The 18,644-nt window shown below is 43.0% G+C and overlaps 1 protein-coding gene and 1 long non-coding RNA gene across 3 annotated transcripts in view; one reads left to right on the top strand and one right to left on the bottom strand.

The window, feature by feature from the left end:
- Nucleotides 1–13,599: 13,599 nt before the first annotated feature.
- Nucleotides 13,600–14,742, bottom strand: LOC140118434 (uncharacterized). The gene is made up of 3 exons (XR_011853196.1): nucleotides 14,586–14,742; nucleotides 14,368–14,484; nucleotides 13,600–14,277 (listed from the first exon to the last, which is right to left on the bottom strand). It is a non-coding gene; the product is annotated as an uncharacterized lncRNA (long non-coding RNA).
- Nucleotides 14,596–18,644, top strand: part of PARP8 (poly(ADP-ribose) polymerase family member 8) — a 190,821-nt gene continuing 186,772 nt past the window's right edge. Inside the window, exons 1-2 of one of the 2 annotated variants that reach the window (XM_072136327.1) lie at nucleotides 14,596–15,176; nucleotides 15,456–15,510. In XM_072136327.1, coding sequence (XP_071992428.1) covers nucleotides 15,086–15,176; nucleotides 15,456–15,510 — 146 coding nt within the window. In that variant the 5' untranslated portion in view covers nucleotides 14,596–15,085. The remainder of the gene's footprint in view (nucleotides 15,177–15,455; nucleotides 15,511–18,644) is intronic. The other variant, XM_072136336.1, reaches the window with a different exon arrangement.

Below are 18,644 nucleotides of genomic sequence, written 5' to 3'. Positions count from 1 at the left end.
ATGGTTGTCAATGCAACCGCTATCAGCTAAAGTTTTCCTGCAGTCTAACTGCGTATAACTCATGACGGCGATGAAAAAAATTTGTGGTCTCACAATTACTGGCTGTTTAGGACTGGGTGGACTCCAATGAGACAATAGCAAGGACGGGTTCTGTTAGGTAGTTATGGCTAAATTCTATCATAAGCTCTAAGGAGACCTAGGGACCTTTACTTTGACGTGCTTCATGCTGTCCTAATGAGAAGTTTTAGAAATAGTTACAAATAAAAGTCACATTTTATATTAGTAGTGCTGACCCAATAGGACTTTTTGATTTCTTTTTCGAACGTGTAAATAATCTTCAAGCTCTTAAGAATAACAGAGCAAGGTAAGAGAACACCCACACCAACAACAACAACCACTGGTATATAAGGTAGTCCCCGGGTTACATGCAAGATAGGTTCCAGAGGTTTGTTCTTAAGTTGAATTTGTATGTAAGTCGAAACTGTATACTTTATAATTGAAGTTCTAGACAAATTTTTTTCTTTTGTCCCAGTGACAATTGGAGTTTCAAAATTTTTGCTGTAATTGGACCAAGGATTATCAATAAAGCTTCATTACAGACACCTTACAGTTGATCATTGCAGTCTGGGACTATAGTAACATCCAGAGAGGTCACCAGAGGTCACAGTGGGCAGAGGGGTCCGTATGTAACTATAGGTTGTCTGTAAGTCGGGTGTCCTCAAGTATGGGATCGCCTGTGTATAGGCAGTCCCCGGGTTACTTGCAGGATAGGTTCTGTAAGTTTGTTACAGTTGAATTTGTATGTAAGTCGGAACTGTATATATTTTAATTGTAGCCACCGCCAAATTTTTTTTTGGTTTATGTGACAATTGGATTTTAAAAATGTTGGATTGTTATAAGAACCAGGATTAACAATAAAGCTTAACTACGGACACCTGTGATAACTGTTACAGCTGTTTATTATAGCCTAAGGCTAAAGTACAGTAAATTACCAACATCCAGAGGTCTGTTTGTAACTAGGGATCATTTGGAAGTTGGGTGTTCTTAAGTATGGGACCGCCTGTACACATATCTAGAGAGATTTCCCTATGATTTAGGGAGACTCCTGGCTGTCACATCGATAGATGTTTGTCCACCCCTGTATGATAATGATCTAAGCAGCACATGTGCCACTGACATTGAGGTGCTTTGGTCATGCCAGTTAAGTGGCTAACACCCAATGTTAGTTTTGTTTTGAGAGATGCCAGCTTGTGTATATTGGTTTCTGGTATAGATAGTTCCTTGCGGTATTCATAAACATCAAAGGCTGCCAAAGTAACCACGCCAAGGAAACACTGGGAAACATTGTGCAAGGACTGTGGGAAAGAGATGTGGTGGGGCCACCAGGAGACATGATGTGGAGGGACCACGAGGAGAATGCACTGTGAAGGGACCACCAGGAGACGCAATGTGAAGGGACCACCAGGAGACATGATGTGGAGGGACCACAAGGAGATGGACGGTGGAGGGAACACCAGGAGATGCACTGTGGAGGGACCACCAGGAGACGCAATGTGAAGGGACCACCAGGAGACATGATGTGGAGGGACCACCAGGAGATGGACGGTGGAGGGAACACCAGGAGATGCACTGTGGAGGGACCACCAGGAGACGCAATGTGAAGGGACCACCAGGAGACGTGATGTGGAGGGACCACCAGAAGACACAAAGTGAAGGGACCACTGGGAGACGCAATGTGGAGAGAACACCAGGAGATGCAATGGAAGGTCAACTGGAAGATATTGCGCAGGTGCCGGTGGAACGTCTTGTGGAGAAGCCAACATGAGGGATGTTCTGCTTACAGTGAGGAAGAGGTTGTCCATCAGAATCGTATGCTTAGTGGAAGACCCTAACCCTAACCACTGTGCGGGCAAATTGAGCTGCACAGTGTACATAACAGGTGAAAACCCTCCGTAGCACAGGGTCGGAAACCGCGACATCGTAATAAAACAGTGTACTGCAATGTATACAGCAATCAAGTTACGGGCCTCATTTTTTCTAGTTCCCATATGGTAAATAATACAAATATACATGTCATTATATTTTCTAAATTTACATATTTTTTTTAAATAGCATAAATACAGTAGAGATATAAACAACACATTTTAACAATTATTTTATATATTTTTATATTTTTATTTTCTCATTATGCTGCATTCCCTCCATTTTAACTAAACGTAGAGCACAAAGCTCATCATCAAAATCAGAAACCTGATAAATCCAATTATCTATGTAGGTTTGGGCACCATATCATGTACACTACATCACATAGAAGAATAGCCAAATAAACATATCTTCCACTAGTGAAAATGTACAGTACATTTTTATGTTTCTTCACGTTCTGTGGAAGGTTTTGTGTCCTAATACTTTGTTATAGAACAATTGTTTTGTGTCCTGCATTTGAAAGATGCATAAAAAGGAAACCTCAAAAACCGCACAATGAAGAAATGTCACTGACTTCTCAAGCTCCGCTCAATACAAACCTTACACAATGTAAAGAAATGAAAGCCTTCACATCAGATCTGATATTAACTGTTTAATCCTCACTCTAATCCTGCAATATAGCCACAGAGCTGGATTCACAGTTCTGCACTTTGGTATTAGAAACATTCACACAACTCACATTGAGTACAAAATCTGGTGTAGTAAGCAATTGAGAGACAGAGGAGGGGACGGTGACAAAAGTGTCAGGAGCCAAGTAAAAACATAGTAGTTAAAGCAAAAATACTCAAAATCCTGGATATAACAACCAGGAAGAAGTGCAGTAAAAATCATAGGTTAGAGAGAGACTATATAACAAAGTGTCTTTAGGTAGAACTGATTAGATCACCAAGATACAGGAAGACCCCAGGTTATGTACAAGATAGGGTCTGTAGGTTTGTTCTTAAGTTGAATTTGTATGTAAGTTGGACCTGTATATATTATAATTGTAACCCCAGACAATTTTTTTGGTCTCTGGGACAAATAGATTTTAAAAATGTTGGGTTGTCATCAGAACCAGGATTAACAATAAAGCTTCATTACAGACACCTGTGATAACTGTTATAGCTGATCATTGTAGCCTGGGACTAAAGTACAGTAAATTACCAACATCCAGAGGGCCGTCTGTAAGTTGGAGTACGGTGTAAGTTGGGGGACCGCCTGTAATATTAAATCCTTTAAAAGGGTAGTTGCATCCTGTCAGGGTTCGGGGCAGTGGACCCCCTGGACCCCCGGGGGAGATGGAACTAGCCGACACCTGGGACCGGAGTCTGAGTGGCACCTAGTTTTCACCACAGCCCGCAGCAAAGCAGGATGGTCATGGGGTGCCACCAGGTCGTTCCACAGGTGCGACTAGCCCACGGTGCAGCTGAGGTAGAGGTACAGAATCGGAGTCCAGGCTCAACGTCAGAAACAGACACGGAGTCAGGGCAGGCGGCAGAGATGCAGAGGTCAGGTCCGAGGTCACAACAGGAATTCAGCAGAGGAGGGAACAGGAACAATGCAGGGAACACAGGAACACACTGGGAAGCTTTCTCTATGGCAATGAGCGCAAAGATCTGGCAGGGAATCCTGGAAACCCGGGAGTGCCAGCGCCAATCAGCGGTGCGCTGGCCCTTTAAATCCTCGAGTGCCGGTGTGTGCCCTAGGGAGCGGGGACGCCTGCGGACCAGGCCAGGCGGGAGCAGGAGCGTGGAGAGGGGAGTTTGGTGCAGGGGCCAGCCACACGGAGATGGGCACGCGTGTGCCCGCCATCCGAGACACGGATCGCAGGGGCACCCGTGACAAATCCAAGTATTCCTGGCTTTATCTCAAGTGTAAGTTCGTCAGTCTGTATCTTTCTTTATGTTAGGATTTCTAGTGGTCAATACGTTTGCATATTTCCTTCTCTTCACCCATTTTCAAGGGTCAGAGATTTATGTGTTTCCATCCAACCCTTGTGTACCTTGGTTACAAAATGCTTTACCCTACTGGGAGATGCTTGGTGTTGATGCCTGATATTAAATTTATCCTGTTTTGTGATTCTGAATTTTGATTTCATATGATGTCCTTAGCTTGACCTGGCCTTGATTCACATCTTCCGGTCTTCACATTGACCACTACCTTCTCTGACTTGGATTGTGCTTTACGTCCCTATCTCCAGGTCCATCTTGGCTAGCTGTCACTAGTACATGGAAGAATTTCCCATCTATGTTCTGGGGTGAAAGTGTAAAAAATTGCTAAGGTTAGTTGGGTGACACCCATCGGACTGATGAATCCAATCTTGTGACAAATTGGATACAAAGGATATGGCAAAAATATCTGAAAGATTCCTCAATTGCAAGAACGGGACCCTCTTTGTAACTTCAAGGGAAATGAAGATGGTTATTTGTAGTGTCCCTACTTTTACTTGGATTTTTCTAAAAAATAATCATATTTGCTTGTGTCACTTTCCCATTGTCCTTATGGGGCCTTATTCTACAGCACAGGCCTGGATTAGGTGCTTGAACATCTAATGTCAGTCCAAACCCTTTTCTACTGACTGGGATCCTAAGACCCTCCCATCCTCGTCTTTTAACCGTTTTGCAGGGCTGTACATTTGCACATCAATGACACCATCAGAGTCCAATGAAAACAGGTTTTAGAAATGTAATTGTTAATATTAAAATCTATTCCTCATTTTTCGCTCATTCATCAACGTCCAAAGTAGAAAAATGATATTGCCAAGCTTTAAAAATGACCGTCCACGTAGCTGCTCGACTTTGCCAAATAAACTTTTAATCAATACGTAAGAAATGATTTTTTTTTTCTTATAAAACAGGCTGTTCTGTCTGTGCTTCCTCTTACTCGTACACAAATACATTATTAACCAAAGTGACGTCCAACAAAATAATTGTTCTGTTTATTCAAAAAGCAGTAAAATAACCAAGACTTTGGAGTTTTAGAAGTTTACATATATCAGCAATGGTCAGCAAACCGTCTACCCTTGTCCTGTCCCTCTAAAGCTCAGGTTCTAAATGGACTCTAAACCTCTAAATAATTTCTAATTAATTACCACTCAGAGCAGACTGTACCCACACTAGGGTCACTTACCGGCTTCCTAGTGGTGCTGCTTATAACTATCTTTGCTGGCAGAAGGCCATGTGTTCCTGGTGCTCCATACAAGTATTTTTCAGTTTTGTTACTGTGTGGTTCTCTCTCTATTGCTACCTAACACCCTGTTGGTTACAGATCTTTATGGCCAGGAATTTCCATCAGTTTTGGAGGCAAGCTGTAACATAGTACAGGGCTTACCTTGGTGGCATGCCAAAATGTCTTGTATTAAAGGGAACCAAACATACCTTGAGAATGCTGTACCTACACTGATTAAGACACATATCTTGTTTCATCCCTGAGTGGTTTTGCTGAAATAACAGTTATAACATTCAGGAGCTTAGGAAAGCTGGATTGCTTCAGCCTTCCATTGATAAACACATTACACTGAGTTTTCTGAACTGTCCAGACCAGACTAATCAACCTGTGCTGTATAACCTATACACAGAAGCTGGGGGATGGTGCAACGATTGATTACTTCTGCCTGTCAGGGACAACACAGTGATTACATCATTCTCCGGAATGTTTGCCTGCATGCCCCCTCCGTCTGCCAGAAGCCAGCAGGACACTTTCTATGATGGTCCCTGAGGCTTTACGGAAACTTTACCAGGAGTAAGTACTATTATGTTTAACCTATTAGAGTCTTGTACTTACCCTGGTAAAGTTTTGTGATAGTGGTCCACTCCTATAAATTCTATCATTTTATTAAGGCAATTAAAACCACACACAAATCTTTTTTTTAAAAAGGTTACCATTGATAAAAGATACAAGTTAAATAATTATAATTTTTAAAGAGGACTTTTCACCTACCACATGTAGAGATGAGTATACGATTCAGAGGCACTTTAAATTTTCTTTGTAGCCCCCATAGTTGCAGTGATATCAGTCCCAGTATATGACCATTGTAATCTGTATTCTGTCTGACAGGAAGAGCTGGAGACATGTTTTATGCTAATCTTCTCTCATACTGTCCAATTAGTGGCAGAGAGTGTATGAACTCTCTTATGCTCATCTAGATGCTGTGTATTGTGTTAACATTCTGCTAATAAAGGCAGTCCCCAGGTTACGTACAAGATAGATTCCTTGGGTTTGTACTTAAGTTGAATTTGTATGTAAGTCGGAACTGTATATTTTATAATTGTAGCTCCAGAAAAGCTACAAGGGACCAAGGATTATCAATAAAGCTTCATTACAGACACCTTACAGCTGATCATTGCAGCCTGGGGCTATAGTAATATCCAGAGAGCTTCACCAGAGGTCACAGTGGGTAGAAGGGTCCGTCTGTAACTATGGGTTGTCTGTAAGTCGGGTGTCCTTAAGTAGGGGACCGCCTGTATCTGGTTAACATTGTGTTTATGTAAGCGTGTTTGTGTTGATGACCATTGTAATCTGTCAGATACTAGGACTGACAGTTCTCCACAACCGTGGGGGCTATATAGAAAATTTAAATTGTCCCTAATCCTGTGTTGCAGCCCCTACAGAATTGTGAAAGGTCCTCTTTAAAAGAATCTTTTAGAAGATTTTTGGTCCTTAAACCACTATAATACTTTCCCGCAGCTGGGGTTTAGGGGCCCAGCACTTTTAACCTTAAAGCTTTTGGGCGCTTCTCTCCCTTGTTTTTACAAGGGTCTCTGGAGGCTTGAATCTTCTTTGGACCCCAAGCACATGTTCACTATGCATAATGTAGCCAAATTCTGTAAGCATCGCTTCCCTCTGCTTGCTCTGAAGCATTTGGCATAGTGTTCTAGTCGACTAACTCAGACCCCATAGTCTTCCCCAATCAGAATATTGGTAATGCAGAAATTGAGAGCGGCAAGGTGAAAAGATTAGGAACCCTAACCATGCATGAAGGCATATTGCCAGTTTAGCGACTCAAACCTACTGACAGATTCTCTTTAATAAGAAGGACAGATACAAAAATTACCAAACTAAACCATAAGAGTCACTCACACTGCTTTCATCTATCCACTCCAACACCATGCACTCACTCAGGCCTCATGCACTCACTCCTGCTTTATCCAATCACTCAGGCTTCGTATACTCAGGCCTCACCACCTTTCCTTTCCTCAGCTTTATTCACTCACTCAGGTTTCATCAGCTCCTTCCAGATTGATCCAATAACTCCAGCATCAGTCACTCATTCAGGTCTTGTCCTGTCACCCAAAACTCATCCCAGCTTTATTCACTGGTTTAGGCCTCATCCATTTACTCAGGACTCATCCACTCACTCAGGCCTCATCCATTCACTTAGGCCTCATCCACTCACTTAGGCCTCATCCACTCACTCAGGCCTCATCCACTCACTTAGGGCTCATTCACTCATTCAGGCCTTATCCATTCACTCAGGCCTCATCCACTCACTTAGCCCTCATCCACTCACTCAGGCCTCATCCACTCACTCAGGCCTCATCCACTCACTTAGGCCTCATCCACTCACTTAGGCCTCATCCACTCACTTAGGCTTCATCCACTCACTCAGGCCTCATCCACTTACTCAGGCTTCATCCACTCAGTCGGGTCTCATCCACTCACTTAGGCCACATCCACTCACTTAGGCCACATCCACTCACTCGGGCCTCATCCACACACTTCGGCCACATCCACTCACTCAGGCCTCATCCACTCACTCAGGCCTCATCCACTCATTCAGGCCTTATCCACTCACTCAGGCCTCATCCACTCACTCAGGCCTCATCCACTCACTCAGGCCTCATCCACTCACTTAGGCCTCATCCACTCACTCAGACCTCATCCACTCACTCAGGCCTCATCCACTCACTTAGGCCTTATCCACTCACTTAGGCCTCATCCACTCACTCAGGCCTCATCCACTCACTCAGGCCTCATCCACTCACTCAGGCCTCATCCACTCACTCAGGCCTCATTCACTTACTCAGGCTTCATCCACTCAGTCGGGTCTCATCCACTCACTTAGGCCACATCCACTCACTTAGGCCACATCCACTCACTCGGGCCTCATCCACACACTTCGGCCACATCCACTCACTCAGGCCTCATCCACTCACTCAGGCCTCATCCACTCACTCAGGCCTCATCCACTTACTCAGGCTTCATCCACTCACTTTCTGGTTATCCCAGTTTTTTGAAACATGCAACCATTTCTATGTACGGAGCTGTGTGAGGGTTATATTATTGGGTCAGGTTGTAAATACCAATTTGGGGAATATTTGGCAATGCAGCAATATAAAAAAAAGTCTATCGAGACACATATGTACACGAATATTTCACTACAGATAAAAAATGCCATGAGGTCAATTCAGGTCAATGCAAAAATAGAAATCATCTTCTTCCTGGCTTTCATAGTTACCATGGCAGCTGAAGTGAAGGATCAATGTACATCATTATGCCATAGTATCCGTGTATTACAGGTTTTATACTGGGAACCACTCTGTACATCAGACTCTTTGTGCGTTAAGGGTTTTTATGCACTGCAGCGTTTTATGTGAAACATCCTGCACTGTATGCACATTAGAAGGGTTTTCCCAGGCACATTTACTACATATCCCCAGGAATGAAATACACTGTTCTTGTAACTCTTATCCATTCTGTGGGACTAGCTCAGTACTTATGTAACACCAGAACCACACCAATACAGATTTGGGGATATATGTGTTGGGCAAAGTACGATCAGCCCTAATTTATAACACCAAAACTTAATTGATTACACACAAATAATAAATATCAGAAGGGAAAAAAAAAACATACAAATAATCTTTATTGTGTAAACAAAATTCCTAAAACATATAAAATGACAGACAATATAGGAGCAACTAACAAACAAAAAAACTTCACAATGCCCGGGTGTAACTATAAATCTCCCAAATCTCCTTTATGAATTATAAAATGCGGGGGAAAGTGGGGGCTAAAATAAGTCCCAAAGAAATTGTATCTTCAGCTTGGACTTTACATAAGGAAAAAAGCGCCTAGAATAATGTCACCCCTAAAGTAAATAAGGGCGACAATAACATAGCAGTGGTACAAATAAAAGGGAAAGAAACAGGTTAAAAATAACGACCACGGGTAATGAACACCGACCCCGAGACGTGTTTTCCAATAATAGCTTTATGTGGGGGAGTGATCAGTCTCAGTATGTTCAGCCTGCTCTTGGGGGTCCAGGGGAGGCATCACCCCCAGTCTGCCCTGGGGGTCTGGGGCTGGCAACAGCTTCAGTCTGCTCTGGGGGGTTCTGGGGTCAGCTCCAGCCTGCTCTAGGGGGTCCAGGGGAGGCATCACCCCCAGTCTGCCCTTGGGGTCTGGGGGCGGCGACAGCTTCAGTCTGCTCTGGGGGGGGTCTGTGGCCGGCTTCAGCTCAAGCCTGTTCTTGGGGTCTGGGGCTGGCATCAGCTTTAATCTTCTGTGTGGCGTCTGGGGCCAGCTCCAGCCTGCTCTGGGAGTTCTGGGGCCACCATAAACCACAGCCTGCTCCAGGGGGTCTGGGGCCAGCGTCAGCCGTAGTCCAATTTTGACAATAAAAATGTTGTACACCATTTGATTAAAACATGATGTTATATTATTATAAATGTCTCAATTGGCTATTTGAGCATGAAAACAGGGGCTGTAACAATTTTCTTGTATAAATAGACGTCTATTAACACTATATAGACTTATATATTTGTATTACTGAAAATTTCATACTCCTCCTTAGCTAAAATTATTTCTCACCAATGGCGAGAGGAGTATTATTTCTATGGAAAAATATTAGTGTGACCTCTGCCTGTAAGTGACGCGTGGGCCCCCGTCCCGCCTGCATGCATTCCTTGTATTGGCTTCACATGGGTATTGTAGTTTAGGTTCTATGGGTGGTGGGCATGCACTTTAGCCCCCTTGTGGATGCTATTATGCTTCTCCCATGATGCCATGTAAATGTTTGCCAGGAAAGGGGGAGTATTTGCACCCCCCCCCCATCACATCGTCTGCCCAAACTTCTGACCAAAATGTTTGCCATAATATGAAAAGTAAGTCTTTTTAAAAAGTATTTCTACCAAAAGACATAAAAAAGGTTTTCACCGCATCATTATACTGACTTATGTATTTAGATGGTACATTAAACATCCCATACTGTGTCATGGTCTAATGATGGAGAAAGACTAATGACATCACATGTTAGCGCTGGGAACCAGGGACTACTTACATCTTATATCATTATGATGATTGGAGTCCCGTCCCCTGCCCACTGTGCTCCATCCGTGTAATCCACCCGGCGCACGCTTCATCATTCACAGACCGACCACAGTCATGTGTCTGTAGCCTTAGAGTCAGACCGAACAGAATATTTACAAAACTGATATTGAAACTGTTGGCATATATTGACAGTCACAGGAACATACTATATATATATATACACTCACCGGCCACTTTATTAGGTACACCATGCTAGTAACGGGTTGGACCCCCTTTTGCCTTCAAAACTGCCTCAATTCTTCGTGGCATAGATTCAACAAGGTGCTAGAAGCTCCTCAGAGATTTTGCTCCATATTGACATGATGGCATCACACAGTTGCCGCAGATTTGTCGGCTGCACATCCATGATGCGAATCTCCTGTTCCACCACATCCCAAAGATGCTCTATTGGATTGAGATCTGCTGACTGTGGAGGCCATTTGAGTCCAGTGAACTCATTGTCATGTTCAAGAAACCAGTCTGAGATGATTCCAGCTTTATGACATGGTGCATTATCCTGCTGAAAGTAGCCATCAGATGTTACAGGGTACATTGTGCTCATAAAGGGATGGACATGGTCAGCAACAATACTCAGGTAGGCTCTGGCATTGCAACGATGCTCAATTGGTACCAAGGGGCCCAAAGAGTGCCAAGAAAATATTCCCCACACCATGACACCACCACCAGTCTGAACCGTTGATACAAGGCAGGATGGATCCATGCTTTCATGTTGTTGACGCCAAATTCTGACCCTACCATCCGAATGTCGCAGCAGAAATCGAGACTCATCAGACCAGGCAACGTTTTTCCAATCTTCTACTGTCCAATTTCGATGAGCTTGTGCAAATTGTAGCCTCAGTTTCCTGTTCTTAGCTGAAAGGAGTGGCACCCGGTGTGGTCTTCTGCTGCTGTAGCCCATCTGCCTCAAAGTTCGACGTACTGTGCGTTCAGAGATGCTCTTCTGCCTACCTTGGTTGTAACGGGTGGCGATTTGAGTCACTGTTGCCTTTCTATCAGCTCGAACCAGTCTGCCCATTCTCCTCTGACCTCTGGCATCAACAAGGCATTTCCGCCCACAGAACTGCCGCTCACTGGATGTTTTTTCTTTTTCGGACCATTCTCAGTAAACCCTAGAGATGGTTGTGCGTGAAAATCCCAGTAGATCAGCAGTTTCTGAAATACTCAGACCAGCCCTTCTGGCACCAACAACCATGCCACGTTCAAAGGCCACAAATCACCTTTCTTCCCCATACTGATGCTCAGTTTGAACTGCAGGAGATTGTCTTGACCATGTCTACATGCCTATATGCACTGAGTTGCCGCCATGTGATTGGCTGATTAGAAATTAAGTGTTAACGAGCAGTTGGACAGGTGTACCTAATAAAGTGGCCGGTGAGTGTATATATATATATACACAAAAATAAATCCACATACACATAATTATATATATACATATTCCCAGTACAAAAAAAAAGTAGCAACGAAGCAGCACTTCATAAAAAAGTTTTTCTTTATTCCACCATAACAAAAAACAGGGGCGTTTGAAGGCATTATCAAGCAACGGTACAAGTGCATGGAAGACATTTATACATTATCTCACATATGATGTCATGACATCAAGTGACATCAAGACTGCTGCAGTAAGCCCCGACCCCTCACCCAGGGTTACAGAGCTTATTGAAAGGCAGGGAGAGAATGAGTATATGTGTGTTGTGGGCGGCCATCGGCCCTGAACAATCGCCCATAACACGCTAATGAGAATCCACCATTGGTTGCAACCAGGCCCAAGAGGCTTAGTGGGCCCACAAGGTGTCACTTTCCCATATGAGAAAAATAGTATCCATAAATTATATTCGGGGGCCTGGCATAGACTTTGCACTGGGGCCCATCAGCTTCATGTTACGCCACAGAAGCAATTTGTCTTTCTGCTGCCCACACTAGCCTGGCATAGAAAAAAACACAGCGGGCGACTTTTCACATATGAAAAGTCGCCGGCAGCAGAGAGTGCGCCGGCGCGGGGACTAACGCAGGGACTAAGTTTGTTCTTAAGTTGAGTTTGTATGTAAGTCGGAACTGTATATTTTATAATTGTAACCACAGACAAAATTGACAATTGGATTTTAAAAATGTTGGATTGTCATAAGAACCAGGATTAACGCTAAAGCTTCATTACAGACACCTGTGATAACTGTTACAGCTGATCATTGTAGCCTAGGACTAAAGTACAATAAATTACCAATATCCAGAGGGCCGTTTGTAACTAGGGGTCGTATGTAAGTCAGGTGTTCTTAAGTAGGGGACCTCCTGTATTAGTAGTATAGCAGGTCTGCATAGAGAAGTATTGTCACCTCTCTGGCTGCAGTGAGTGCACCAGGGCGGGGATAGGAACGCCTGCACTGGGCCAATCCCCCACCAGCTGTGCCCACCCCCTGCCAGCCACGCCCTCTGTGCCTCCCTGGCCTGGAGGTGACAGAATGAAGAAAATAATAATAAGTCCTAATAAATACCCCCTATATGTAGTGGGTGTCCTCTGGGTCCTCCGATTTCCTCCCACACTCCATACTGGTAGGTTGATTAGATAGGGTCTGATTAGGCAAGTTCTGTGTAGTTCTGTGGAATATGTGCACTGTATAAATAAAGAATTATTATTATATATAATATGTAGAAAATTTCATGCAGCAATCATCACACCATGTGCGTCCATTCGCATTAGTGGGGCATCAAGTCACAACTTTGCTTGAGGCCCCCAAAATGTCAAATCTGCTTCTGTTTTATATTTAGTTTCATCCAGGTAGTATGTCATAAAGCAGGAAGAGCTGAGCAATTGTACATATTGGGGCACATTTACTAAAAACAGTGCAGTGTGTACTATGTGCAGTGTCCTGTGTACTATGTGCAGTGTGTACTATGTGCAGTATGTACTATCTGCAGTGTCCTGTGTACTATGTGCAGTGTGTACTATGTGCAATGTGTACTATGTGCAGTATGTACTATGTGCAGTGTGTACTATGTGCAGTATGTACTATGTACAGTGTCCTGTGTACTATGTGCAGTGTGTACTATGTGCAGTATGTACTATGTGCAGTGTCCTGTGTACTATGTGCAATGTGTACTATGTGCAATGTGTACTATGTGCAGTGTCCTGTGTACTATGTTCAGTATGTACTATGTGCAGTGTCCTGTGTACTATGTGCAATGTGTACTATGTGCAATTTGTACTATGTGCAGTGTCCTGTGTATTATGTGCAGTGTGTACTATGTGCAGTATGTACTATGTGCAGTGTCCTGTGTACTATGTGCAATGTGTACTATGTGCAATGTCCTGTGTACTATGTGAAGTGTGTACTATGTGTAGTTGCCTGTGTAGTGTGCAGGGGGCGCCAGATTCAGGATTTCTATCTCTTGTCCTTCATGAATCTGGTGCCCCCTGCACTGCCCCTACTTTTTTTTGGTGCAACTTTAACATGGGACGTGAGACACACTTTTATCGGTCTTTGCATGATAAATGTGGGACTGCGCACGGGAACGCCCCTTTATTGATGAAATTTGTGTTGCATGATGACTAGTGCAGCCGCGATACAAAAAGGTCAAGTGCGACACATATGTTGCGCAGACACTTCTTAAATACCTGTGTGAGCAGTTTGTACATGAAAGAATGTGCAAAGTCTGACCGAAAACTGGCGCAAAGACCAGTAATGTTTTAGTAAATGTGCCCCTGCATGTTATAGAGCAGGAAGAGTTCAGCCGCTATCTGCATGTTCTATGTTATAGAGCAGGAGAGGCTGAGCAGCCGGTCCATAGTGTTCTACCTGCAAGCAGCATGTTATAGAGCAGGAGTTCAGCCGCTATCTGCATGTTCTATGTTATAGAGCAGGAGAGCCTGGGCGGACGGTCCATAGTGTTCTACCTGCAAGCAGCATGTTATAGAGCAGGAGTTCAGCCTCTATCTGCATGTTCTATGTTATAGAGCAGGAGAGCCTGGGCGGACGGTCCATAGTGTTCTACCTGCAAGCAGCATGTTATAGAGCAGGAGGCGCTGCGCAGATTGATGCTCAGCTTTATAAGAAAGGATCCCGTATAACTTGTCATACTCACCCATGAGCAGCGATTTTCTTCTATCTCTGGGAATTGCATGGCTCCAGCAGTCTGCAGTGATGTCTCAGAGATCCTCCAAGCGACTCATCCCCTTTGACAGTGCGGTTTAGCTCCATCCTGCAATACAAGTAGAAGGCTTGTAGGATTGAGCGTGTATCGCCAGCATAGGATCCGGCACACAATAGTATAGGCCTCCTGCTGTGAGTCAGTGTGCCTACCCCTACACTGTGGGTGTGCCTCTGTGGGAGGCAGTGTCTGTGCTTCCCAGGGCCAGGGTGCCTGTGTGTACAGTGTCTGCAGCTGTACATGGAGTGACTGCAGCTCTCCCCTCCTCTCCTCTCTATCTCTCTCCTCCAGTGTCTGCTCCACTCACTCTCTCCCTCTCACTGTGAGCAGCTGATTATTGTTATTATTCACTACCTCTCTTTATTGCACTGACAAGCGGGGGAGGATTTCAGCAACTCAGTCCATTGTCAGGAGGGGAAATTGCAATAAAACAGCAGCAGCAGAAGAAGAAGAAACAGCAGCAGCAGCAGCGGCAGCAGCATCAGCCTCCTCTTCTTCTTCCTCCTCCTCCAGCAACAGCCACATCTTGTAAGGAGAAGCTTTTGGGCTGACACAGAACACACGAAAGGCTGGCGGATTTCTTAGTATTATTTTTTACTATTACACTTGAACTGGGGGGGAAAATAAAGCTGCTTTCCCAGGGATTTATTTCATGGGGATGTGTTCAAGGCAAGAGAGGATTCAGAAGGATATTGACATTGTCATTCAAAAGTGCAAGGCGGAGAAGGACTGCCTGTTTTCAGGTGAGTTATCGCCTATGGAGAGATGGCCACCTCCATGCCCATGGTGCCCCTGGTCTTGTCTTCAGCATCTGCAAGTCAAGATGGGGCTGCACACATTGCAATACCTATATATATATATATATATTCCCCCTGTTCATCTTCATCCCCATCTGTCTACCTGGTCGCATCCACTGTCAGCCATAACATCAGTTCACTTGTTGAAATGGGGGTTCCCTGCATGTAGGGTGTCTGTAGATTGTCGCCTTTACCATCTCCTTTTTTTATTCTATCTCTTTTTAGATTTCAGATATTCGGACAATACTTTCACCTTTACCTTCCTAGGAGGCTCCAAAAGGTAATTGTGTGATTTCATTTGCTTAATGATACGCCTCATGTTATGCATTGGACTGTGTTGCCATGACACTCCGTCTTCTCAGGTTACTGGAGAAGGCTGTAACAACAGACATGTTAAGTGTGAGAAGCTGGAGGAGTAGGATACAGCCCTGCAGGGGGACAGGGACCTGATACAATGTGGTAGATACTACACCACTGCTGGATTTGGGATTGGAAACATTGTATCCCTTTTGCTTCCTGTTATGGACTGTTGGTTATCAGTCCTACAAGAGTAATATTTAGGGTATATCTATTGTATCAATTGTGTCAATTGTTGGTGAATCTCGCTCAGTCGGACGTCTACTGTGACTATTATTGGTAGTATTACCCATGAGTTGTGCCTATAGGTGTGGGAATGCACACATCTTCATGTAGCCTTTAAATGGGGCCTATACTAAAGCTTAATAATTCTCATACAAACAACCTTTCTAATATAGTTTTGGTTTCAATGTTGGGCGCGGTGGGTAATTATACTACTAATAATAATCTTTATTTATATAGCGCCATCATATTCTGTAGCGCTTTACAAATCATAGAAGAAATATACAAATATAATATTACATCACAGAGTACAAACAGTCATATGGAACAATAGAGAACACGTCCTGGATGAGAAATTGATAATATTATTTGTCTTGATCAACTACAGAATTAAGGGTTTTGTTATTGTCTTATCCTAATTTTAGCTTAAGGGAAAACAATCCCCATAGAATACAAAACCCCTTGAATTCAATAAATTATTGTAGTGCTATTATCATATTGTACAGTATTTGCCTTGTCCAAGTGTATGTTATGCACTCGTCAGGTTTCATCTTATATTTTGACAAAGAGTCAATCTATATATATTGTAATCAATGGTGCAAAATTGTATTAAAAAGTCCAATAAAAATAAATAAATGATACCCTGGTTCTCTCAATTCCCTGCAATGGAAGTGAATGGAATAACAAGCAGGTGGTCCCATAGAAGTGAATGGACAGAGACAATCACCCAGGCCATGAGTCCAGCTCTGTCATCTATGGCAGTGAGACAGAGGATCAGTCAACCCCTGTGTCATAAGGATGAGAAAACCCCTTTAACCATTAAAAACAAACATCTTTGGTTTGTTCAGATTTGTATATTTTGTTTTTTTTACAGAAATTTAATCAATTTTTTTATTCAGTTGAATGGCATTTTCAGAAATCCATGCACATGCTCTGTAAATAGCTGGTTTGGATGCATGGAGTTTTCGGTTTGAGTTTTGGCAAATATCTGGGTGTAACAGTGTTATTTTAACACTTGATATGGCACCTTGGTATTCTGTGGCCTACAATGTGCAAATCAATGCTGGGTGGTCACAAATCACACACATTTTTGGACCTTTAGTTAAAGAATAGGGATGATTGGACCCGTTCGAAGCTGAATATCCTGAAATCTCGGTCCGGGAATGCTCACCTCCACGCATATCCCAGCACCACTGCCTGCTATGTGCCCGGCTTTATAATCTTATGGGAAAAGAAGACAACAGAGAGTCCGTAAAATATTGTTTGGTCATAAAAAATCTCAAAGTAGTCAAATTGAGAGTTTTTGAGACATTTAACTGCTAAAAAGTCTCAAGGTCTATATAGACCTCTTCATTAATGTGGCCTAAAAATAGAACTACTGCTGGTGCAACACCAAGATTCATGACTGGAGACTTTTGTAGAAAGTCTCATAGAAAGTCTTATAATCCAGTCCCCTGCCGGTCTATGTGCTGGGACTTTTTCTGCATTTTGAGACTTTGTGAAAAAAAATCCCAGACAGAAAATAGACCATAAGATCATTTATTACAGGGCCAAAGCCACTTTGATGAATCTGATGGGCAGAGCTCCAAAATTAGACATAGAACTGTCCCAAGGAGCTGGTCTAAGGATAAATGACCCCCATTGAGTATAATAGTTGCACCTTCTAAGCTAAAACTTAGATGTAGTGTATACGTCCTGATAATCTATCCTTAATGAATGTTGGGTATCCAGTACCCTGGATCCCTGGTTATGTCTGATACTGCAGCATGATGAATAGGACCTAGTTGTAGCACTAGGCATGTATAGCTGTACAGGCAGTCCCCAGGTTACGTGCAAGATAGGGTCCAGAGGTTTGTTCTTAAGTTGAATTTGTATGTAAGTCGAAACTGTATATTTTATAATTGTAGATGCAGAAAAAATTTTTTTGGCCCCATTGACAATTGGAGTTTAAACATTTTTTTGCTGTAATGGGACCAAGGATTATCAATAAAGCTTCATTACAGACAACTTACAGCTGATTATTGCAGCCTGGGGCTATAGTAAAGCATTCAGAAAGCTTCACCAGCGGTCAGAGGGGTCTGTCTGTAACTATGGGTTGTCTGTAAGTCGGGTGTCCTTAAGTAGGGGACCGCCTGTATATAGAAATGGTGGGAAATATATTTTAAAGTAGTGGTGGATCTCCAGGAAGTGCTGTGGTTTCTCACTTTTCTGATCATATTCAGTCACAGCAGGTAGAACCATGTATATCACAAGTGTTCCAAAAAAAAAACCGCACCACTCACATTATTGAACCTTTCTTAAGGAACTCTTGATGAACTCACATGATAAAGGTCCTAAAGAACCCCATCAGGGTTTCTCATAAGGAACCTAACTAATCATATGATAAAGGTCTGTTCTATGGAATAAGCAATTATCCAGCTTTAGATAAAAACTATCTCAATTTAGTCATGGGATTTTATAGTCTCAAGTTTGGGATTTTATAGTCTCATAAACTAAAAACCTCAATGTGTCTCTTGTGCAGTATGCAGCCTTACTCATGTGAACCTAATGATGAAGAGCTATTCTAAGGAACCTAACTAATTAAATGATCATATGATAAAGGTCTATAATAAGGAATCTGTTGATCATATGATAAATGTCTATGCTAAGAAATCTGCTGATCATATGATTGTAGGTGTATCCTAAGGAATCTGCTGATCATATGATGAAGGTCTGTAATAAGGAATATGCTGATCATATGATAAAGGTCTATAATAAGGAATATGCTGATCATATGATAAAGGCCTATCCTAAGGAATCAGCCAATCATATGATAAAGGTCTATAATAAGGAATC

Source organism: Engystomops pustulosus, chromosome 1 (genome assembly GCF_040894005.1).
Source record: "Engystomops pustulosus chromosome 1, aEngPut4.maternal, whole genome shotgun sequence".
NCBI classification, from domain to species: domain Eukaryota; kingdom Metazoa; phylum Chordata; class Amphibia; order Anura; family Leptodactylidae; genus Engystomops; species Engystomops pustulosus.
Note: the sequence above shows the minus strand (reverse complement) of the source record. Positions and strands in the feature narration are given on the sequence as shown.